This window comes from Aquarana catesbeiana, linkage group LG03 (assembly GCF_042186555.1).
Source record: "Aquarana catesbeiana isolate 2022-GZ linkage group LG03, ASM4218655v1, whole genome shotgun sequence".
Lineage (NCBI taxonomy): Eukaryota > Metazoa > Chordata > Amphibia > Anura > Ranidae > Aquarana > Aquarana catesbeiana.
This window is the reverse complement of record NC_133326.1, coordinates 41173375-41197414: the sequence shown is the minus strand read 5'-3', so window position 1 is coordinate 41197414 and position 24040 is coordinate 41173375. Positions and strand designations below refer to the sequence as shown.

Genomic DNA, 24040 nt, shown 5'->3' with positions numbered 1-24040 from the left:
CCCATCATTGGTGTCAGGGGAAGGAATAATGCCCCATTATCGGTATCACTGGGAGGAATAGTGCCCCATCATTGGTATCAGTGGAAGGAATAGTGGCTTTGACCAGTGGTAGTAGAAAATCTTCCAATCAGTGAAACAATGCCTCATGCTGGGTGGTTATTAGGAGTAAAAATATGAAATGTGGTTAGTAGGAGGAGGAATAGTGCCCCATCTATGTCAGTGAAAGGAATAGTTTTGCAGTGTCATTAGGAGGAATAGGGGCTCATCATTGGTGTCAGTGGATGGAATAATGCCCCATTGTTTATAAAAGAAAAAACAGTGCAGCGCTGAAAACAAAAAATCATAACACTAAAAATACATTAGGATAATATCTGGCACAGGAGAGACATATAAATAGTCCCAGTTCATATAATATGAGAGCAAAGGATGACGTAAAAAGATGACACCAAAAGGTAAAGATATTCTCCTCACTAGTGATCAGGGTGCTCGGAAAACATTGCAAATTACGTGCGTCCTCATTAGTGCCTCCACCACTGTATACAGGCTGCTCACCTCACACTGTAGACCTCTGAATTAACAGATAGGTCAATCAAGCATTTCCCACAAGGGTAATCAAGGATGAAAAAATGCCTCTAAGAGCTACAAGGATCGAAATCCAGCCCCTTCACAGCAGCAGCAGGATGACACTCTCATAGACAGTAGATAGGAACGTGGTGACCATGTAAAATCAATAAAACATAAATAGTGCTCTCTGATTGACTAAAAGCATCTTTTATTAATGTTGAATTGTTACTCACAAACAAAGCACTGCAATCCCACTGCTAGGATCCATAGAGTGTATCGAACGTCATATCGAGACAGAGAAGGCTGCAATGACTCCATGGAGTCCTACCGATACGTATTATATGAACTGGGACTATTTATATGGCTCTCCTTTTGTTTTTAGCTCTGCACTGTTTTTTCTTAAATGTACTCACCCAAGCATTGCTATATATTGACCTTGAGTGTTCAGCTGCTTACGTTAGGATTGTTCTTTGGTTTTGGGCTGACTGAAATCACATTTTTTTACTTTGATTAATGCCCCAATTGTTGACATCAATGGGAGGTATCGTGCCCAATTGTTGTTATCAGTATAAAAGACACCTGTCCACAACCTCAAACAGTCACACTCCAAACTCCACTATGGTGAAAACCAAAGAGCTGTCGAAGGACACCAGAAACAAAATTGTAGAACTGCACCAGGCTGGGAAGACTGAATCTGCAATAGGCAAGTAGCTTAGTGTGAATAAATCAACTGTGGGAGCAATAATTAGAAAATTAGAATTAGAATAAAAATAGAAAATAGAAAATGGAACACATACAAGACCACTGATAATCTCTCGATCTGGGGCTCCACGCAAGATCTCACCCTGTGGGGTCAAAATGATCACAAGAACGGTGAGCAAAAATCCCAGAACCACACGGGGGGACCTAGTGAATGACCTGCAGAGAGCTGGGACCAACGTAACAAAAGCTACCATCAGTAACACACTACGCCGCCAGGGACTCAGATCCTGCAGTGCCAGACGTGTCCCCCTGCTAAGGCTAGTACGTGTCCGGGCCCGTCTGAGGTTTGCTAGAGAGCATTTAGATGATCCAGAAGAGGATTGGGAGAATGTCATATGGTCAGATGAAACCAAAGTAGAACTGTTTGGTAGAAACACAACTCGTTGTGTTTGGAGGAGAGAGAATGCTGAGTTGCAACCAAAGAACACCATACCTACCATGAAGGATGGGGGTGATAACATAATGCTTTGGGGCTGTTTCTCTGAAAAGGGAAAAGGACAACTGATCCATGTGAAAGAATGAATGGGGCCATGTATCGTGAGATTTTGAGTGCAAACCTCCTCCCATCAGCAAGGGCATTGAAGATGAAACGTGGCTGGGTCTTTCAGCATGACAATGATTCCAAACACACCACCCAGGCAACGAAGGAGTGGCTTCGTAAGAAGCATTTCAAGGTCCTGGAGTGGCCTAGCCAGTCTCCAGATCTCAACCCCATAGAAAACCTTTGGAGGGAGTTGAAAGTCCATGTTGCCCAGCGACAGCCCCAAAACATCACTGCTCTAGAAGAGATCTGCATGGAGGAATGGGCCAACATACCAGTAACAGTGTGTGACAACCTTGTACAGAAAACGTTTGACCTCTGTCATTGCCAACAAAGGATGTATAACAAAGTATTGAGATGAACTTTTGATATTGACCAAATACTTATTTTCCACCATAATTTGCAAATAAATTCTTTCAAAAAACAGACAATATGATTGTCTGGATTTGTTTCCACATTTTGTCTCTCATAGTTGAGGTATACCTATGATGACAATTACAGGCCTCTCTCATCTTTTTAAGTGGGAGAACTTGCACAATTGGTGGCTGACTAAATACCTTTTTGCCCTACTGTATATAAACCTCGGTATATACAATCTCCTCTTCTCCTCCTGCACTTCCTTGCTTTCAGATTATCACTCCTCACTCCTCCAGCACATCACTTGCTGCATTTTCTGGACCAGCTAGCACTGCAGGCCTGACACCGGCTCAGCCAAGCCTAAGCAGGTGCCCTTTACAGGCAGGGACCGCGGGCCCCTATAGTGTAGTGAAATAGAAAATTCCTGTGCTAGCTGTCCTTGTGGCTACTGCTCCCATTACCACCTCTTCAGGCACTGCCAGACCTCCGGGCTGCAGCTGCCCCTTTCGTCTGCCTGGGCAACCCCAATCCTCCAGACTGGCTCTGCACCCATCCCAGACTGCTGCATCTCAGTCCTCTCAGGCGTGCTTCCCAGTCCACCTGACTGTGTGGCCACTCACCAACCCTCCTGGCTGCCTCTGTGGAACACCTGGAGACTTGCCAGGCTGTGCTCTCTTGCCCCTCCTGTGTCTCCTGGCCAGGACAGCTCTGTGGGTTGTAAGAGGACTAGAACCTGAGCCCAGGCCCAAGGTCACCCTTCCCCCCCCCCAGACTGGGGAGCTCCCTCAAAGGACTGGACAGCCTAACACTCCATCTCCTTCTTCCACCCGATCAACTCCTCCCCAGCTGGGCTGACCCTGAGTGTTTAAGGAGGCCTGCCCCCTGCCAATCCAGGTTAGGGATTGGTCAGGGCTCCTCAGAATACCCCAAGTGGCTCCACCTCCCCTTCCAGAAAGCACTAGAAGATTCTATAAACAAGTGGGAGGTCCTAGTGACACCTGTGAGTCACCAAGCTTTATTCTAAGTCACTCCCAACCCAGATCACAGAAACACACCCAGGCTTGGCTCCAGCCAAGCCTGGAAATTTACATATTCTCAAAGAAAAACTGCACTCCTCTTCTAGCACACTAGAGGGTGCTACACATCATTGGTATCAGTGGGAGGAATAGTGCCCCATCATTGGTGTCAGTGGGAGGAAAAATTCCCCATTGTTGGTATCAATGGGGGGTATAGTGCCCCATTGTTGATGTCGGTAGAAGGAATAGTGCCCCATCATTGGTGTCAGGGGAAGGAATAATGCCTCATTATTGGTATCACTGTGAGGAATAGTGCCCCATCATTGGTATCAGTGGAAGGAATAGTGTCTTTGACCAGTGGGAGTAGAAAATCTTCCAATCAGTGAAACAATGCCTCATGCTTGGTGGTTATTGGGAGTAAAAATATTAAAAGTGGATAGTAGGAAGAATAGTGCCCCATCTATGTCAGTGAAAGGAATAGTTTCGTCTGTGTCATTAGGAGGAATAGTGCCCCATCATTGGCATCAGTGGGAGAAATGGTGCACATTATTGGTGTCAGTGAAAGGACTAGTGCCCCATCATTGGTGTCAGTGGGAGGAATAGTGCCCCATCATTGGTGTCAGTGGGAGGAATAGTGCCCCATCATTGGTGTCAGTGGGAGGAATAGTGCCCCATCATTGGTGTCAGTGGGAGGAATAGTGCCCCATCATTGGCATCAGTAGGAGAAATAGTGGCCCGATCATCTCTATGCCCTAAGAAACCAGAAGCGACTATTTCATCACTTCTGGTTTCACTGGATGCGAACAAGCCATCACTGGCCTGTGAAAGCATCAGATCACACTGACCTTGGTTTGATCTGATGCTTTTAAAGGCAGAGGAGAGATCGGGGGACTAATAGACCTCAGATCTCTCAGTAAAGAGTACCTGTCTCTGCACATGCTATCACAAAGGATGTTGTTCATCTCTTCTGATAGCAATAAAGTTGATAAAAAAATTTTTTAAAGAGACAGTGTAAAAAAAAAACTACCATCCCCCATGCTTGCGCGCAAAGGCGAATGCACCCATCAGTCCCGCACAAATATGTAAACAGCAATCGCACCATACAGGTAACATCGCAAACATAATATCAAAAGCAATAATTCTAGAAGCATACTTCCTCCTAAAGTGGTAACCTGTAAAGGCTTTTAAAAATGTCCCCATGGATAATTCAATGTGCTGTAGTTTGCTGTCATTCCACAGGCGTGCGCAATTTTAAAGTGTGTCATGTGTAGTATCTATTTACTTGACATAACATCATCTTTTATACTTTATGAAAAAAAAGGGTATTATTATGTCTTTGTGTGCGCTAAAATTCATTAAAGTGTATATTTTCACCAAAAATTGCATATGAAAAACCGCTGCACAGCATGACATATAAGATTGCAACACCCACCATTTTATTCTCTAGGGCCTCTGCTTAAAAAATATATATAGAATGTTTGGGGTTCTAAGTAATTTTTTAGCACAAAAATGCAGATTTTTACATATATGTGATAAGTGTCAGAATTGGCCTGGTCTTAAAGTAGTTCGATTTTTGAGGGGCTGGACTGTGACCAGTGGGATTAGAAAATGCCCCAGTATCAGTGGGAGTACACAGTGCCTCATGCTGGGTGGTCATTGGGAGTAAAAAAATACTTAGCGCCTGCGGTCAGTAGGAATAGTGCCCCATCATTGGTGTCAGTGGAAGGAATAGTTTCCCATTGTTGGTGTCACTGGAAGGACTTTTGCCCCATTGTTGGTATCAATGTGTAGACACTGTGTACTGTTGTGATTAGCTGTGATTGGCCACATCTAATTGCATGGTACAAATGTGCTGTTATTGGCCCTGTCTGTATCATGTGATCACTGTGATTAATCACAGCTAGCAACACAATTGTTTACAATACATGGCATGAAAGGAAGCCACCCATTGTTTACAACTGTTAAGTGATCTGCTGTGATTGGTCACAGTAATCACATACTTTTTAAAAAAATGTTTTACTAGTAATGGAGGCGATCAGTGACTTAATAAATCACTTTTTTCTTTTTTACATACTGCCACAAGTGCAGTACAGAGTCATCATATAACTGGTTAAGTTATTTTTTATTTATTTTTTTATTTTCTTACATTTGTTTTTTTTTTTTTTTTTAACACACTGTGACCAGAACAATATAATGCTACCATAGTAAAATTACTACTCTGGGGAAGTGATCAATATATATATATATATATATATATATATATATATATATATATATATATATATATATTTACACATTTACACATTTTACAGAATTTCATTGCTATAAGCAAGCATTTTAGTGAATGAAATCAGTTAATTCAGTTTGTTTTGTTGTAATTAGCTGTGATTGGCCACAGCTAATCACATGGTACAGATGGGCTTTGATTGGCCCCGTCTGTACCATGTAATCACTGTGACCAATCACAGCTAGTGACACAATTGTATACAATACATGGCATAAAAGGAAGCTGTAATGACACCCTGAGTACGATAGGGGTTAAAGTCGTTTAGGACATTCCCTTCCCGAACACCAGGGCAGCTACCGAACATTTCCATCAGCCGAACAAGATACCCCTACGAATAACTCTCCCCCCAAATACGAGACAAAGCTCTGTCTTGAGGCTCAACCAGGAATCAACTCATTTGTTTTCACACATGGACACAACAGATAAAATAACTCAAGAGACTCTTTCCCCCCCACCCTTGGAAAAGAGGCGGGTTAAACTGTCCAATGACAATAGACACACAGGTCAGGTGTGTTCAAACTTCTTATTAGCACACAGTCTTATCAGCAAGAAGAGCTGCTGGAGGAACCCCCCCCCCCTCCATAGAAATACACATCCTGTGATCCAAGGCAGGCGGACACAATAGAACATTGGAATACAGCCCCACCCCAAACTAGCACAGCAAACAGTACACAACAGCATGAGACAACACACAATATATACACACAACATTGTGAAGCAGTCACTATTTATAATATAGCACATACAGGGTTCCCAGAGTTTTGTGTTTTGGGGGGACATGGACTTGAATCCAAAGTAACTTTAGTTCAGGGTCCCCAGGCATACACCTCACAAAGAGTATTGTTCCCTTAAAATCCAGGGCACATAGTCGAAAGGCAAGAGGTCTGCATTCAGTCCTCTCCAAAAGCCTCTGTCCCGGCTAGGTCTGTCACAGAAGCCACCCATTGTTTACAACTGTTAAGTGATCTGCTGTGATTGGTCACAGTAATCACATACTTTTAAAAAAAAAGTTTTACTGGTAATGGTGGTGATCAGCGACTTATAGCGGGACTGCCATATTGCATCGGACAAATCAGACACCTAGCTGACACTTTTTGGGAACCAGTGACACTAATACAGTGATCAGTGCTAAAAAATATGCACTGTCACTGTACTAATGACACTGGCAGGAAAGGGGTTAACATCAGGGGCAATCAAAGGGTTAACTGTATGCCGAAGTTGTGCTTAGTCACTGTAGGGGGAGGTGCTTTGACTGGAGGAATGTAAAGATCTGTGTTCCTTGTACACGGGATCAGCACATTCCTCTCGCAGACCTCCGCCTTGCCTTTCTCCTGAACAATCGGACGGGTCCAGACGGACATCGCATCCGCCGGACCCGCTGATTGGCTCCTGCTGTGTCCAATCATAGCGGGAGCAGGCCTCTGGCGGAGCGTCCCCCAGAAGTGTCAGGTCACGTGCCAGGTACGTGATCTGGCGCAGAGCGGTCCGCCCCGCCGCAGTAAATCTATGGTGAGTGGTCTGCAAAGGGGCAAACCCGAAACCAAAAATGTAATATATAGTAGCTTACCAATCATTAGATGTGGTGGTTCCATGGAGCCAAGCTCCATCTAAGGCCGGGTTCACACCTATACATTTCAAGTGCTTTTTGCATTTTGCAGATTTGCACTACAGTCCACTTAACATTGTTTCCTATGGAACACGTTCTGTAGAGCAAATCTGCAAAATGCAAAAAGCACTAAAAATGCCTCGGTGTGAATCAGGCCTTACACTTTATAATTTGTTTACAGCAAATAGATTTGTCCCTTTTGGGATAAAGGTTTTACATAACTAGAAAAAAAAAGCAGATCATTGTAAGCACCCCTGTCGGTGGTAGATGGTTTGTCTGTACCTGTAATGGATACACTCTGCTGGAGAGTTTGTTCTTTTGAAAAAAAAAAAAAACAGTTTTGCTGGCCAGATCACCAGATGAGAATAAAGGAAAAAAGGAAAAGGAATGCAGCCATCACATCTAAGAATTGGTTAAGCTGCAATATTATAAATGTTGGCTTTTGGGTTTAATACTTTAGGAATATATATTTGTAGCTGAAGCTCTTCACCACACCTGTATGATATTTGTAGAGATTTTTTTTTTTTTTTTTTGTTAAGCCAGAGTATACTGTCACTTTAAAGTGTAAACTTTATAGGATGTGTTTCTGTATACAGGAATGATAATCTCAGGGGAATGAGGGATCAGGGAGGCGCCTGGAAGTGACTCTATTCTGAACACTAAACACTTCAACACAACAGTTGTCACTGTGCGCTTTGGGATGCATGTACTGCGCATGCGTATCTGAACCTTCTGCCAGTACACTGCACGGATGTACAGACCACGCATGCGCCGGAAATACGTTCCCTGCCAATGAAGAGCGCTGTTTGGGTCAGTCACGGCCAGAGTTCAGTGCGCATGCGTGGTGCGGAATGTGGAGAGTTGCCGGTGTCCCGGGTGTTGGCGGACGGGAATAACGCGTTACCGTCTGATTCCTGTGAGTACGGAGCGGGGTTTTCCTGTTGGTGTACGGGGGGCGGTGTTTATATGTTGGGGGTGTGAGAGTTCTCTGTCACCAGAAGTCTGTGTACCACAGAGGTCTTCTTCACCCCCCTCCCCCACACAGAGGTCTTCTCCCCCCCCCTCCCCCACACAGAGGTCTTCTCCCCCCCCTCCCCCACACAGAGGTCTTCTCCCCCCCCCCCTCCCCCACACAGAGGTCTTCTCCCCCCCTCCCCCACACAGAGGTCTTCTTCACCCCCCCCCCCCCACACAGAGGTCTTCTTCACCCCCCCCTCCCCCACACAGAGGTCTTCTTCACCCCCCCCCCCTCCCCCACACAGAGGTCTTCTTCACCCCCCCTCCCCCACACAGAGGTCTTCTTCACCCCCCCCTCCCCCACACAGAGGTCTTCTCCCCCCCCTCCCCCACACAGAGGTCTTCTCCCCCCCCCTCCCCCACACAGAGGTCTTCTTCACCCCCCCTCCCCCACACAGAGGTCTTCTTCACCCCCCCCTCCCCCACACAGAGGTCTTCTTCACCCCCCCCTCCCCCACACAGAGGTCTTCTTCACCCCCCCCTCCCCCACACAGAGGTCTTCTTCACCCCCCCCTCCCCCACACAGAGGTCTTCTTCACCCCCCCCTCCCCCACACAGAGGTCTTCTTCACCCCCCCCTCCCCCACACAGAGGTCTTCTTCACCCCCCCCTCCCCCACACAGAGGTCTTCTTCACCCCCCCCTCCCCCACACAGAGGTCTTCTTCACCCCCCCCTCCCCCACACAGAGGTCTTCTTCACCCCCCCCTCCCCCACACAGAGGTCTTCTTCACCCCCCCCTCCCCCACACAGAGGTCTTCTTCACCCCCCCCTCCCCCACACAGAGGTCTTCTTCACCCCCCCCTCCCCCACACAGAGGTCTTCTTCACCCCCCCCTCCCCCACACAGAGGTCTTCTTCACCCCCCCCCTCCCCCACACAGAGGTCTTCTTCACCCCCCCCTCCCCCACACAGAGGTCTTCTTCACCCCCCCCTCCCCCACACAGAGGTCTTCTTCACCCCCCCCTCCCCCACACAGAGGTCTTCTTCACCCCCCCCCTCCCCCACACAGAGGTCTTCTTCACCCCCCCCCTCCCCCACACAGAGGTCTTCTTCACCCCCCCCCTCCCCCACACAGAGGTCTTCTTCACCCCCCCCCCCTCCCCCACACAGAGGTCTTCTTCACCCCCCCCTCCCCCACACAGAGGTCTTCTTCACCCCCCCCTCCCCCACACAGAGGTCTTCTTCACCCCCCCCTCCCCCACACAGAGGTCTTCTTCACCCCCCCCTCCCCCACACAGAGGTCTTCTTCACCCCCCCCTCCCCCACACAGAGGTCTTCTTCACCCCCCCCCTCCCCCACACAGAGGTCTTCTTCACCCCCCCTCCCCCACAGAGGTCTTCTCCCCCCCCTCCCCCACACAGAGGTCTTCTTCACCCCCCCCTCCCCCACACAGAGGTCTTCTTCACCCCCCCCTCCCCCACACAGAGGTCTTCTTCACCCCCCCCTCCCCCACACAGAGGTCTTCTTCACCCCCCCCTCCCCCACACAGAGGTCTTCTTCACCCCCCCCTCCCCCACACAGAGGTCTTCTTCACCCCCCCCTCCCCCACACAGAGGTCTTCTTCACCCCCCCTCCCCCACACAGAGGTCTTCTTCACCCCCCCCTCCCCCACACAGAGGTCTTCTTCAACCCCCCCCTCCCCCACACAGAGGTCTTCTTCACCCCCCCCTCCCCCACACAGAGGTCTTCTTCACCCCCCCTCCCCCACACAGAGGTCTTCTTCACCCCCCCTCCCCCACACAGAGGTCTTCTTCACCCCCCCCTCCCCCACACAGAGGTCTTCTTCACCCCCCCCTCCCCCACACAGAGGTCTTCTTCACCCCCCCCTCCCCCACACAGAGGTCTTCTTCACCCCCCCCTCCCCCACACAGAGGTCTTCTTCACCCCCCCTCCCCCACACAGAGGTCTTCTTCACCCCCCCCTCCCCCACACAGAGGTCTTCTTCACCCCCCCCTCCCCCACACAGAGGTCTTCTTCACCCCCCCCTCCCCCACACAGAGGTCTTCTTCACCCCCCCTCCCCACACAGAGGTCTTCTTCACCCCCCCCTCCCCCACACAGAGGTCTTCTTCACCCCCCCCTCCCCCACACAGAGGTCTTCTTCACCCCCCCCTCCCCCACACAGAGGTCTTCTTCACCCCCCCCTCCCCCACACAGAGGTCTTCTTCACCCCCCCCTCCCCCACACAGAGGTCTTCTTCACCCCCCCCTCCCCCACACAGAGGTCTTCTTCACCCCCCCCCTCCCCCACACAGAGGTCTTCTTCACCCCCCCTCCCCCACACAGAGGTCTTCTTCACCCCCCCCCCTCCCCCACACAGAGTCTTCTCCCCCCCCCTCCCCCACACAGAGGTCTTCTTCACCCCCCCTCCCCCACACAGAGGTCTTCTTCACCCCCCCTCCCCCACACAGAGGTCTTCTTCACCCCCCCTCCCCCACACAGAGGTCTTCTTCACCCCCCCCTCCCCCACACAGAGGTCTTCTTCACCCCCCCCTCCCCCCACACAGAGGTCTTCTTCACCCCCCCTCCCCCACACAGAGGTCTTCTTCACCCCCCCCCCTCCCCCCACACAGAGGTCTTCTTCACCCCCCCCCCTCCCCCACACAGAGGTCTTCTTCACCCCCCCCTCCCCCACACAGAGGTCTTCTTCACACCCCCCCCTCCCCCCACACAGAGGTCTTCCTTCACCCCCCCCTCCCCACACAGAGGTCTTCTTCACCCCCCCTCCCCCACACAGAGGTCTTCTTCACCCCCCCTCCCCCACACAGAGGTCTTCTTCACCCCCCTCCCCCACACAGAGGTCCTTCTTCACCCCCCCCTCCCCCACACAGAGGTCTTCTTCACCCCCCCCTCCCCCACACAGAGGTCTTCTTCACCCCCCCCTCCCCCACACAGAGGTCCTTCTTCACCCCCCCTCCCCCACACAGAGGTCTTCTTCACCCCCCTCCCCCACACAGAGGTCTTCTCCCCCCCCTCCCCCACACAGAGGTCTTCTTCACCCCCCCCCTCCCCCACACAGAGGTCTTCTTCACCCCCACTATACAGCAAAGTGCTACAGGAAGGACTGGTGTCCCCTGGGGTAGGGAGCGTATCCGGGGGTCCTGGGGATGGGGGAGCGTATCCGGGAGTGACGGGATGGGGGAGCGTATCCGGGAGGGACAGGGGAGCGTATCCGCGGGTGATGGGGGAGCGTATCCGGGGGTCACGGGATGGGGGAGCGTATCCGGGCTCGAGGGAGCGTATCTGGGGGTCACAGGGATAGGGGTGCGTATCCGGGAGGGACAGGGGAGCGTATCCGGGGGGTCACGGGATGGGGGGAGCGCATCCGGGGGTGATGGGGGAGCGTATCCGGGGGTCTCGGGATGGGGGGAGCGTATCGGGGACGAGGGAGCGTATCTGGGGGTCACAGGGATAGGGGAGCGTATCCGGGAGGGACAGGGGAGCGTATCCGGGGGTCACGGGATGGGGGAGCGTATCCGCGGGTGATGGGGGAGCGTATCCGGGGGTCACGGGATGGGGGGAGCGTATCCGCGGGTGATGGGGGAGCGTATCCGGGGGTCACGGGATGGGGGAGCGTATCGGGGACCGAGGGAGCGTATCTGGGGGTCACAGGGATAGGGGAGCGTATCCGGGAGGGACAGGGGAGCGTATCCGCGGGTGATGGGGGAGCGTATCCGGGGGTCACGGGATGGGGGAGCGTATCTGGGGGTCACAGGGATAGGGGGAGCGTATCCGCGGGTGATGGGGGAGGCGTATCCGGGGGTCACGGGATGGGGGGGAGCGCATCCGGGGTCACGGGACGGGGAGTGTGACCGGATAGGGGAGCGTCACTGGGGGTCATGGGGTGGGCACAATATGCGGGGAAGTGAGGAGTCTGAGAGATCAGAGCTGACTGATGTGTGCCTGACCCCATGTGACAGTGCTGGGCCAATCCCATCACAGGACAGGATATGGGAGAGGACGTGCTCCATACCTGGAAGTACTGGGAATTCACCACCATGTGACAACAATGAGCCAATCCCGTCACAGGAGAGGAACCAGAGTGAGTCACATCTTCCTTACCTGGAAGTACTGATCACTTACCTCTGTGTGACAGTGCTGGGCTGATCTGTCACAGGAGATGATCAGAATGAGTACATTCTCCTTACCTGGAAGTACTGGGCATTTATCCCATGGATGGAGTGATCCCCGTCACAAGAGGTGAGCGGTGTGAGTACATACTCCTTACCTGGAAGAACTGGGTGTTTTCCCATGAGTGTAGTTGCATCCTTCTTACCTGGAAGTACTAAGTATTCTTACCCAGTGCTGGGCCAATCCCTGAAAAAGATGTACATCTATGGAAGGAGCACCAGACCAAAAGATAGGAGTCCAAATTAATTTATTGATATTGTATTAAAAGACAGCCGATGCATTTCGGGAGTCAAAGGAACTCCCCCTTCATCTGGGTTTCAGTTAAGAATTAGAACCCTGAGTGGATTTAAAGTGAGGCTTTCCTGTTTGAATCTGTGCAGGGAAGCTGATTGCTGGATGAGGATTCCTGACAAGCAGAATCTGCAGTCAAAATAAGCAGCAGAAGTAGTCTTGGTTTGTAGATCCCTTGGCACTCCATCTGTTGTGAAACTACAAGTCCCATGAGGCATTGCAGGACTCTGACAGCCACAGGCATGACACCCAGTGACATGTTGGTATTTATAGTTTCATCACAGCCCTAGTACATCCCATTTTATATTTGCAAATGCTTACCCAATCTAAAAAAAAAAATATCACTAAACACACAATGAGTGCATACAAACGCCATATAATATGATACTGAGTTAATAAATAACACAGGGCTAGACAGATTTGTTTTGAATCTACGAGCCAGCTAAAAAAATGTTAGGAGCCAGTTTTTTTTTTGTTTTTTTTTTTTGTTTTTTTTTAAACTATACGGGTAGAACATGTAATATGTTCCTGAAGGTGAACTTCTCCTTTAACCCTTTCACAGCCAGAGCCGTGTACTTTTGTTGTTTTTTTTTTTTTTTGCACACGTTTAAAACAAAAATCATTTTAGACCGAAGATTACTTAAAATCTCCAAACGTTCTATATTTTCTAAAAGCAGACACCCTAGCTAAAGAATAAAATAGCGATAGTTACAATTTTTTTTTGTCGCACAATATTATCGCAAAGGTCTAGGAAACACAGCATTTCAGTAAAAAAAAACACAAATTTTAGGGAACACAAAAATGCAATAAATGACCAAATTTTTTGGTAAATTATAAAAGCCAAGGTTGCACCAAGTAAATAGATACCCAACATGTCAAACCTAAAATCAGTATTTTTTGCTAGAAAATTACTTAGAACCCCCAAACATTCTATATATATATATATATATTTTTTTTTAGCAGAGACCCTAGAGAATAAAATGGCGATTGTTGCAATAGTTGATGTCACACTGTATTTGCGCAGCGTTCTTTCAAGTGCAAATTTTTTGGAAGAAATACACTTTCATGAATTAAAAAAAAAACAAAACAACAGTAAAGTTAGCCCATTTTTTTTTTGTATTATGTGAAAGATGATGTTACGCTGAGTAAATAGATTCCTAAGGCGTGGAATGGCGACAAACTTTGGTACTTAAAAATTTCTACAGGTTACCAGTTTAGAGTTACAGAGGAGGTCTAGCACTAGAATTATTGTTCTCACTCTAACGATTGCGGCGACACCTCACATGTGTGGGTTGAACACTGTTTACATTTGTGGGTGCAACTTGCGTATGTGTTTGCTTCTGTGCGCCAGCACGGAGGAATGGGGCGCTTTTGTATTTTTTTTTTTTTTTTCTTATGTTTTTTATTTTTATTTTTTACACTGTCCCTTTTGAAAAAATAAAATTTCTGATTGCTTTTATTGCTGTCACAAGGAATGTAAACATCCCATGTGACAACAATAGTCAGTGACAGGTACTCTTTATGGAGGGATCTGCGGTCTATAAGACTCCAACTCTCTTCTTTTCACTTAAAAGCATTCAAAACGCCAAGTTGTTTTGAATGCTGTAATTTTTTAAAAATTTGGCACATTTTAGGTCTTTAGTAATCCGGAGGTGATGTCATGGCATTGCTTCCGGGCTGCTAGATCCGAGACCTGATCGAAGCCAATTCCGGCTTTGTTCGGGTCTCCAGCCAGCCAGCGGATGTGCCGGCTGGTCGCTCGGGCCTCCTGGGGGAGGACGGGAGAGCCCGGGCAAGCCGCGGGAGTGTGGGCGTTCCCTCCCGCTGCTTGTGATAACAGCCGAGCGGCTGCTTGGCCGCATTGGTTGTTATCACAAGAAAGCCGACCGTCTGCTCTAAAAAAAACTGTATCACCGTTACAACCACTTCCAGCCGAAGGCCGTATATTTGCGTTACGTCGGCATGAAGAGGTAAACATGTCGGTACCCTATGTGTTTTCTTTATCCGACACTTTAAAAGCCCCCCCCCCCTTAGGTCATCATTTTAGCTTTACATAAGTCTTGTGTTAGAATTATAGCTCTCATTCTGGTGTGCGCAGCGATATATATTGCAATTGATGTTTGCAGGCGCCTGTGCGTTTACGTTTGTATGTGCGTATATGTGGGGTTGGGGGACCCCAATTTTTTTTGGGAGGGGGGGGGGATTTTATGTGCTTGGGTGTATCTTTAATTTTTTTACAATTTGAAAAGTTTTTATTTGTTGACAGGCTTTCTTGAATGAGACATCCGGGGTCTAAAAGACCCGCATGTCTCCCCTGTGCTCCAGTGAATGTAATGTAATGCACATCACATTACATTCATTCACTTGATGGCCGGGGAAACTCTGAATAGAGACCTGGAAGTGACACACGTCACTTCCGGGTCAACGCCTAGAAGGGGAGGAGAGCAGTTGTGTGTGTGCGCTCTCCTCCCTCCCCTCTTCTTGGCGACACCCGCAGATGAGCAGGCGGAGCCTGGGATACATAGCAAGGGGGAGGGGGGAAGGGGGGGGCGCACGCATGGGGTTTGTGGAGATATCAGGCGGCACAAAACTTCTAGTTTCGATGGCAACCTGGTGCCTGGGGTTTGTCGAGCCCTGAAATAACGCATACATTAAAGCATATCTAAACCTAAAAACAATAAATATATTGCTGTATGCCAATTTGGTGGCTGCATTGATCATCTTCTTTTATCAGGCTTTTTTTTCCCTCCTTCATTTTCACCTGGTGACCCTGCAAATAACAGACTTTCTGGCTGAGGGTGGATACAGTCACTCGCTCTACTGTATCTGTGGAGGGAGCCGTGGTTGTCACCTGAGCTGGATCTCAAACATGTCCTTCTCTCCTCATCTCCATTAGAGGGTGGTGGGGAAGTTGGCATTTTACAAAAGGAAGATAACCTAGGGCTGGGAAAAAAAATCGACTTGAATCGAGTTGAGAGGTCAAATCGATTCAAAATTTAAGCAGATCGATTTTTTTTTTTTTTCACCAGGACCGGCGCTAACACCGCGCTGGTCCTGGAGCCGCGGGCAGGAGTTTTTAGGTGAGGCCACGGCTTTGGCTTATTCCGCGAGGCCGGACGCCGCGGACTAGGCCCGAAGCCGTGGCCTCGCCTAAAAACTCCTGCCCGCAGCTCCTCAGGACCGGCGCGGTGTCCAAAAAAACTCGATTTGGATCAAGTTTTTTTTTTTTTTTTTTTTTTTTGAGAAAATCACCCAGCTCTAAGATAACCTTGTGCGCTCTTACAGGAAGCGATAAGATTGATGCATTTTTATTTCTGTACTTGCTCAAAAGGTTCTTGAAAAGTGAAAACAAATGTAGTCGCCACATTTAAGGCCCCTTTTCACACAGGAGCGATCCAATCAGGTCTGCCTGTCAGTTTTTCATGGGGCCCCCATAGCAAGCAGCTTGTATGTACAGTATATTGATGGATTTTCTTTTATGCATAGTTACAGTAGGTAAAGAAAAGAATCACCCCCCCCCCGTTTTTTTTTTTTTTTTAAATAATCACATTTTGTTGCTTTGTAGTCTGAAACGAAGACGGACACCGTTTTTGTTTTTATCCAGCTGTAATTACTCAGTGCAACTTGTAACATCCAAGTGAAAGATATAACGCCAACATGTCAGAAAAAAACAAACAAATCAAAAACAGAATCATGGAGTTGGAAAAAGGATCACCCCCTTATGTCAGTATTTTGTTGGACCACCTTTTGCTTTCATTACAGCCTTTAGTCTGTTGGGATTTGTCTCTACTAACTTTGCACATCTAATCTTTTAAATATTTGCCCCCTCTTCTTTGCAGAACTGCTCAAGTTCAGTTAAATTTGATGGTGACCATTTGTGGACTGCAGTCTTCAAGTCATTCTATAGATTTTCAATGGGGTTTAAGTCTGGGCTCTGACTAGGCCATGCAAGGACATTCACCTTTTTCTCCTTCAACCACTGTGTGGTCATTTTTGCTGTGTGCTGGTAGGGGGCAGCAGATTTTCCTCAAGAATTTGATGGAATTTTGCCCCATCCATTTTTTCCTTCTATCCTGACCGTCCCTGCTGTGGAAAACACCCCCTCCCCCCATAACAGGATATTACCACCTCCATGACTTACTGTAGGAATGGTGTTATTTGGATGACGAGCTGTATTGGATTTCCTCCAGACATATCGATTGGTGTTGATACCAAATTTTATTCTCATCTGACCATAACACCCTTTTCCATGTGACCTTGGAATCTTCAGGGTGTGTTTTTGGCTAAGCTCAGTAGTGGCTGCATGTGGCCTTTCTTGAGGAGTGGCTTTTTTCTTGCACCCCTCCCATACAAGCCACATTTGTGAAATTCTTGTCACATGCACACAATGACCACTCTTTGTCATAAATTCCTGCAACTGCTTCAGAGTTGCTATAGGCCTCTTGGTAGCCTCTCTGACCAGTTTTCTTCCTGGCTCTTACATCCAGTTTGGAGCGATGTCCTGATCCAGGGAGGGTCTGTGTTGTACCAAATACCTTCCACTTCTTAATAATAGACTTCACTGTACTTCTAGGCATTGGTAAGGCCCTTGACATTTTTTTTGTATCTATCTCCTGACTTCTGCCTGTCCACAACTTTATCCCGGTGACTGTGCCTTGCCACCCATAGTTGATTGTTTGCTTCAGTTGCACTACCAGGGACTGAAATGCTCCAGGAAAGCTCTTTTCATGCTGAGCTAATCAAATGATCACAGTTGAAAGTCAAATGGCTTTGTGCACCATTGAGAAGGTAATTAGCTACACCTGATTGAGTTTCCAAGTCATTTTTTTTGAGGGGGGGGGGGATCCTTTTTCCACCTGTGATTCTGTTTTTTAATTTTTAAAAATTAAATTCTGACATGTTGGTGTTATATCTTTCACTAGGATGTTCTAAGTAGCACTGAGTAAATACAGCTGGATAAAAACAAAAACTGTATCTGTCTTCATTTGAGGCTGCAAAGCAACAAAATGTGATTATTTTAAGGGGGGGGGGGGTGATTATTTTCCATACCCATTGTACATTTGCATACTTAGGGAATGGACATGTATACTTACATTGCTTTCTGATCCCTCTGTAAGCTGAACATCACTGTATTAGGTGCTGCAATGTCAGTGATGCCACGATCTGCACCTTGCTCAACTAAAGAACATTGAGAAAAGTGTTAAGTGAATGGTACGAATGTCAACTTCCTGTGTTCACTAAGCAGAAAGGCAGTCGCTCAGCACAGGATCCAGAAGCTAGCAGTGATCACTGTGTTAGTGTTGCATATATTTTCATGTGACAACACTGAAGAAATGACACTTTACTACAATGTAAAGTAGTGAGTGTACAACTTGTATAACAGTGTCAATTTTCTGTCCCCTCAAAATAACTCAACATACAGCCATTAATGTCTAAACCGCTGGCAACAAGAGTGAGTACACCCCAAAGTGAAAATGTCCAAATGGCTCAATTGGCCATTTTCCCTCCCCAGTGTCCTGTGACTCGTTAGTGTTACAAGGTCTCAGGTGTGAATGAGGGGCAGGTGTGTTAAATTTGATGTTATTGCTCTCATTCTGGTCACTGAAAGTTCAACATGGCACCTCATGGCAAAGAACTATCTGAGGATCTGAAAAAAATAATTGTTGCTCTACATAAAGATGGCCTAGGCTATAAGAAGATTGCCAAGACCCTGAAACTGAGCTGCAACATGGTGGCCAAGACCATACAGCGGTTTAACAGGACAGGTTCCACTCAGAACAGGCCTCTCCATGGTCAGCCAAAGTAGTTGAGTGCACGTGCTCAGTGTCATATCCAGAGGTTGTCTTTGGGAAATAGACGTATGAGTGCTGCCAGCATTGCTGCAGAGGTTGAAGGGGTGGGGGGACAGCCTGCCAGTGCTCAGACCATACACCGCACACTGCATCAAATTGGTTTGCATGGCTGTCATCCCAGAAAGAAGCCTCTTCTAAAGATGATGCACAAGAAAGCCCGCAAACAGTTTGCTGAAGACAAGCAGACTAAGGACATGGATTACTGGAACCATGTCCTGTGGTCTGATGAGACCAAGATAAACTTATTTGGTTCAGATGGTGTTAAGTGTGTGTGGCGGCAACCAGGTGAGGAGTACAAAGACAAGTGTGTCTTATCTACAGTCAAGCAAAGTGGTGGGGGTGTCATGGTCTGGGGCTGCATGAGTGCTGCCGGCACTGGGGAGCTACAGTTCATTGAGGGAACCATGAATGCCAACATGTACTGTGACATACTGAAGCAGAGCATCATCTCCCTCCTTTCAGAGACTGGGTCACAGGGTAAACCCCAAACACACCTCCAAGATGACCACTGCCTTGCTAAAGAAGCTGAGGGTAAAGGTGATGGACTGGCCAAGCATGTCTCCAGACCTAAACCTGATTGAGCATCTGTGGGACATCCTCAAATGGAAGGTGGCGGAGCGCAAGGTCTCTAACATCCACCAGCTCCGTGATGTTGTCATGGAGGAGTGGAAGAGGACTGCAGTGGCAACCTGTGAAGTTCTGGTGAACTCCATGCCCAAGAGGGTAGCTGGAAAATAATGGGGGCCACACAAAATATTGACACTTTGGGCCCAATTTGGACATTTTCACTTAGGGAGTGTACTCACTTTTGTTGCCAGCGTTTAGACATTAATGGCTGTGTGTTGAGTTATTTTGAGGGGACAGCAAATTTACACTGTTATACAAGCTGTACACTCACTACTTTACATTGTAGCAAAGTGTCATTTCTTCAGTGTTGTCACATGAAAAGATAGAATAAAATATTTACAAAAATGTGAGGGGTGTTCTCACTTTTGGGAGATACTGTGTATATAACCTGGTTGATCCCCAGGAAAAAATATTTAATAAAAAGGTATAAATATCTTTTGCATAGTTAGAGATAGATATATCTATCTCTAACTATGCAAAAGATATTTATACATGGAATTCAGCTTTAACACACAGGGATTGATTGACTAAAACTAGCCACTTCAGCCCTGGAAGGATTTACCCCCTTCCTGACCAGGCCATTTTTGCGATATGGCACTGCGTTGCTTTAACTGACAATTGCGACGTTGTACCCAAATAATTTACACCCTTTTTTTTCCCCCCACAAATAGAGCTTTCTTTTGGTGATATTTGATCACCTCCTGCGGTTTTTATTCTTTGCGCTATAAACAAAAGAAGAGCGACAATTTTGAATAAAAAACAATATCTTTTACCTTTTTCAAACCTGCATTTCAGTGTGAATTCAGGGGTGATTTGAAAGACATCTGTACGGGTTCCTTTACAGATGTCTATTGAAACTGCCCCCCAAAGTTGCCAAAAGTAGTGCAGGAACTACTTTTGGAAATCAGTGCGGCGTGGCAAAGTCAGCGTTGCACTGTTTGGAGCAGTGTTGTTGCCAGCAATAGGCTCCGATTTGGCATGTCGAATCGCTCCGATGTAAACGGGGGCTCATTGTCAAAGCTTAATTGAACAAGCTGAAGTTAGAAGCTGATTTGTTACTATGCAGAGCTACACCAGATTCTGAGTGCTCTGGTTTTAGTAAATCTCCCCCAATGTAACCTTTTTAGTTTAGCCAGAATCTGGCTTTTTTTTTTTTGTTCGGTTAGGGCGGAGATGGATAAGGCTACACTTAACTTGCCTAAACCTCGCACTGGCCCAGGCCCAGAGTGCATGAAATATAACACTGATGACAGCTGCAGCTTTATTCATTGTTTCCATCACCCCAGCTGGGCTTTTTCTTTATTAATCCGATTGTTGTCTGATTTAATTAGAATAAACATACTGTGATTGAAGCCAGCATTTAAAAGGGCATATTTCAATTAATATATTTATGTACTAAACGGGGGTTTCTTCAATGATATTGTTTTTTAAATAAATGACATAATACTAAATAATCGTTATTGTTTTGATACTGTTTCGTCACCAGAAATACCTGATGTGATCTTGCGTTGCCATACTGCTGCTTCCACCTTTGTTTTGTTTTTGATGGTGCTCACTGTCCTAAACACAGTGCCTAAGACTCCTTTCACACCGAGTCGCTTTTCATACGCTTTCACGCTAAAAAAAGCATCTGAAAAGCTCAGGAAAACCTATTTCCATTAAAATCAATGTATTCTTTCACACTGGGGCAGTGGGCTGGCAGGGCGGTGAAAAAACGCCCCTCTCCATTGAAATTAATGGAAAGCTCTTCAAAAGCATTCAAATGTTTTACTGGCAGTTTAGAAGCGCCTCAGTGTGAAAGGGGCCTAAGTGTTTCGCACTTCTGCCTGGCAGCACTAGGGTCGTCCATTTTGAATGCCAACCATGACACTACCTGACTGGATTGTGCATGTTCTCCTTGTGCCGGTTTCCTCCCACACTCCAAAGACATGCTGGTAGGTGAACCACTTAAGGACCTGCGACGTACCCATACATTGCTAGACCTTCTGTGGTTATCCCGGCATGATGCCATACTGTTTTTACTCTCCCCGCCTTCCAGAGCTTGCTCGGGCTCTTCCGTCCCATTGGCTGACTCGAGCGACCAGACGGCATGTCTGCCGGCTGGTCGGACAGCCGAACAAAGCCAGAACCGGCTTTGATTGGCTCTCCACTATTGTAACCCAGAAGCGATGACCTGACATCGCTTCTGGTTTACACGGATGTCAACGGCGCCATTTTTAAAGAAATCAAAAGCATTCAAAAACACAGATAATTGGTGTTTTAAATGCTTTTAAGTGCAGAGGAGAGATTTGGGGTCTTGTAGACCCCAGATCTCTCCATAAATATTACCTGTCACATGGATATTGCTGTCAGCAGGATGTTTACATTCCTTGTGATTATGTAAAAAATGTGATTTTAAAAAAAAAAAAAAAAAAAAAAGAAAAAAAATAATAATTTAGAAATTTTTTTTTTTTTTAAAGTGCCCCTATCTTTTCTTGTTCACGCTTAAAGGCAAACGTATGCGTCACTCAAACAGCGATCATCCTGCCCATGTGAGGTATCACCGTAAATGTCAGATCATGGGCAGTAATTCTAGCTCTAGACCTCCTCTGTAAATATATAGTGGTAACCTGTAAAGGCTTTTAAAGCGCGCTTATGGATAGCAAAATGTACGTTGTTTATCGTGCGTAGTTTTAAAGAGTGACATGTTTAATATCTATTTTACTCAGTGTAACATCATATTTTATATTTTACTAAATAATTGAGTTCTGTATTGTGTTTTTTTTGCATTAAAATTAAAAAAAGTGTTTTTTTTTGTTTTGTTTTTGTTTCCAAAAAATTGCATTTGAAAAATCTCTGCGCAAATACCGTGTGGCATAAAAAATTGCTAAACCCACCAATTTATTCTGTAGGGCTTCTGCTTAAAATAAAAAAATATAATGTTTGAGGTTTCCAAGGGTACTCTCACACTGATGCGCTTTTCAGGCGCTTTAGTGCTAAAAATAACACCTGAAAAGCGCCTCTCATGCTGCCCAAGTGCTTTCACACTGGGCGGTGCACTTGCGGGACAGGAAAAAAAAAAAGTCCTGCAAGCAGCATCTCTGGGGCAGTTTGGGAGCGGTGTATAGACCACTCCCAAAACGTCTTGCCCATTGAAATGAATGGGCAGCGCTGCCGAATTACCTGCAAAGCGCTTTGTTAGCGCTTTTAACCCTTCGGCTGCTAGAAGGGGTTAAAAGCGCCTCGCTAGGGGCCGAAAAGCGCCGCTAAAACTAGCCGTGCTTTGCCGCCGATGTCCAGTGCTTTCAGTGTGAAAGTAGCCTTAGTAAATTTTCTAGTAAAAAATACTGATTTTTACATGTAAACAAGTGTCAGAAGACTCCTGTATCAATTGGTCCTAGTATTTGTGAGTTAGGGACCTTGGATTGTAAGCTCCTTGAGGGTAGGGACTGATGTGAATGTACAATATATATGTAAAGCACTGCGTAAATTGACGGTGCTATAGAAGTACCCACAATAAATAACGATAAAATAAATTTGTGCTTCTTTTTCAGTAAGATGAAGTTATGTTTATGATGGATCATGACATTCCTACAATAAGACCTAGGAGAATCCAGAACCAAAATGTAATTCACCGTCTGGAGCGTAGGAAAATCAGTTCTGGGAAGCCAGGGTCCCATTGGCACCAAGTTCGTATTTTCCACCAGAACGTCTTTCCCAATTTTACAGTCGTCAATGTGGAAAAACCACCTTGTTTCCTTCGCAAATTCTCCCCCGATGGCAGATATTTTATTGCGTTTTCTTCAGACCAGACCTCCTTGGAGATCTACGAGTACCAAGGCTGCCAGGCAGCAGAAGATCTTCTGAACGGGTATGAAGGAGAAATTTTGGCAAATTCGAATGACCAGAGGTCAGTGAACATTAGGGGACGCTTGTTTGAGCGGTTCTTTGTACTTCTCCATATCACTAACGTGGCTTCTAATGGGGAGCACTTGAATCGCGAATGCAGTTTATTTACGGACGACTGTCGCTATGTCATTGTGGGATCGGCGGCCTATCTTCCCGAAGAGCCCTATCCGCCTTTTTATGAAATCTACCGTAACAGCGAGTCCGTCACCCCCAATCCCAGATCCCCACTGGAGGACTATTCTCTTCATATAATAGACCTTCATACCGGCAAACTTTGTGACTCAAGGACCTTTAAATGTGATAAAATCATTCTGTCACACAATCAGGGCCTCTATTTGTACAAAAACATATTGGCAATCCTTTCTGTGCAACAGCAAACAATTCATGTTTTTCAGGTGACCTCAGAGGGGACTTTCATTGATGTACGCACAATAGGTCGTTTCTGCTATGAGGATGACCTTTTAATATTGTCAGCTGTTTACCCCGAAGTGCAACGCGAAACTCAAACCGGAATGGCAAACTTGTACAAAGAGCCGTTTATTAACTCTTTGAAGCACAGACTGCTGGTGTATTTGTGGAGGAGAGCAGAACAAGATGGCAGCGCTATAGCTAAAAGACGTTTCTTCCAGTACTTTGATCAGTTGCGGCAGCTCCGTATGTGGAAGATGCAGCTACTGGATGAAAGTCATTTGTTTATCAAATATACTAGTGAAGACGTGGTCACACTGAGAGTCAACGACCCATCGCAGGTACAGGTATAAAGAAATTCTTTCATTATTTCAATTGGGTGGCATTAATGGAAGCAGAGCAAAGTAATGTCTTACAGGTTGTCTGTGAATGTGATGGAGAATATACAGTATAGCACTTCTAAATGATAGATTTGGTCTCTTGTATGTTGAAATGACAGCACTGGCATCCAGCTCAGTAATTTATAAAGGAGAATTTCACAAACCACAGTTGAATATTGTGGACTGGAGGAATCAAAAGAGACAGGTGGTGGGTTTAATAAAGCCAGAGGTCACATGAGTTATTTCACAACAGCCACCAATTAGATTTAGACGTTTGGGCAGGTTTGAATCTGATTGGTGGCTGTGGTTAACAGCT

General features: G+C 46.7%; 1 protein-coding gene across 3 annotated transcripts in view; it reads left to right on the top strand.

Annotated features, from left to right (window-relative positions):
- The first annotated feature begins 7913 nt into the window (after positions 1-7913).
- The window catches only part of DET1 (DET1 partner of COP1 E3 ubiquitin ligase), an 82217-nt gene continuing 66090 nt past the window's right edge, over positions 7914-24040 (top strand). For 2 of the 3 annotated variants that reach the window (XM_073618435.1, XM_073618434.1), the window contains exons 1-2: positions 7914-8049; positions 22582-23691. In XM_073618435.1, the coding sequence (XP_073474536.1) occupies positions 22594-23691 (1098 nt within the window). In that variant the 5' untranslated portion in view covers positions 7914-8049; positions 22582-22593. The remainder of the gene's footprint in view (positions 8050-22581; positions 23692-24040) is intronic. The other variant, XM_073618436.1, reaches the window with a different exon arrangement.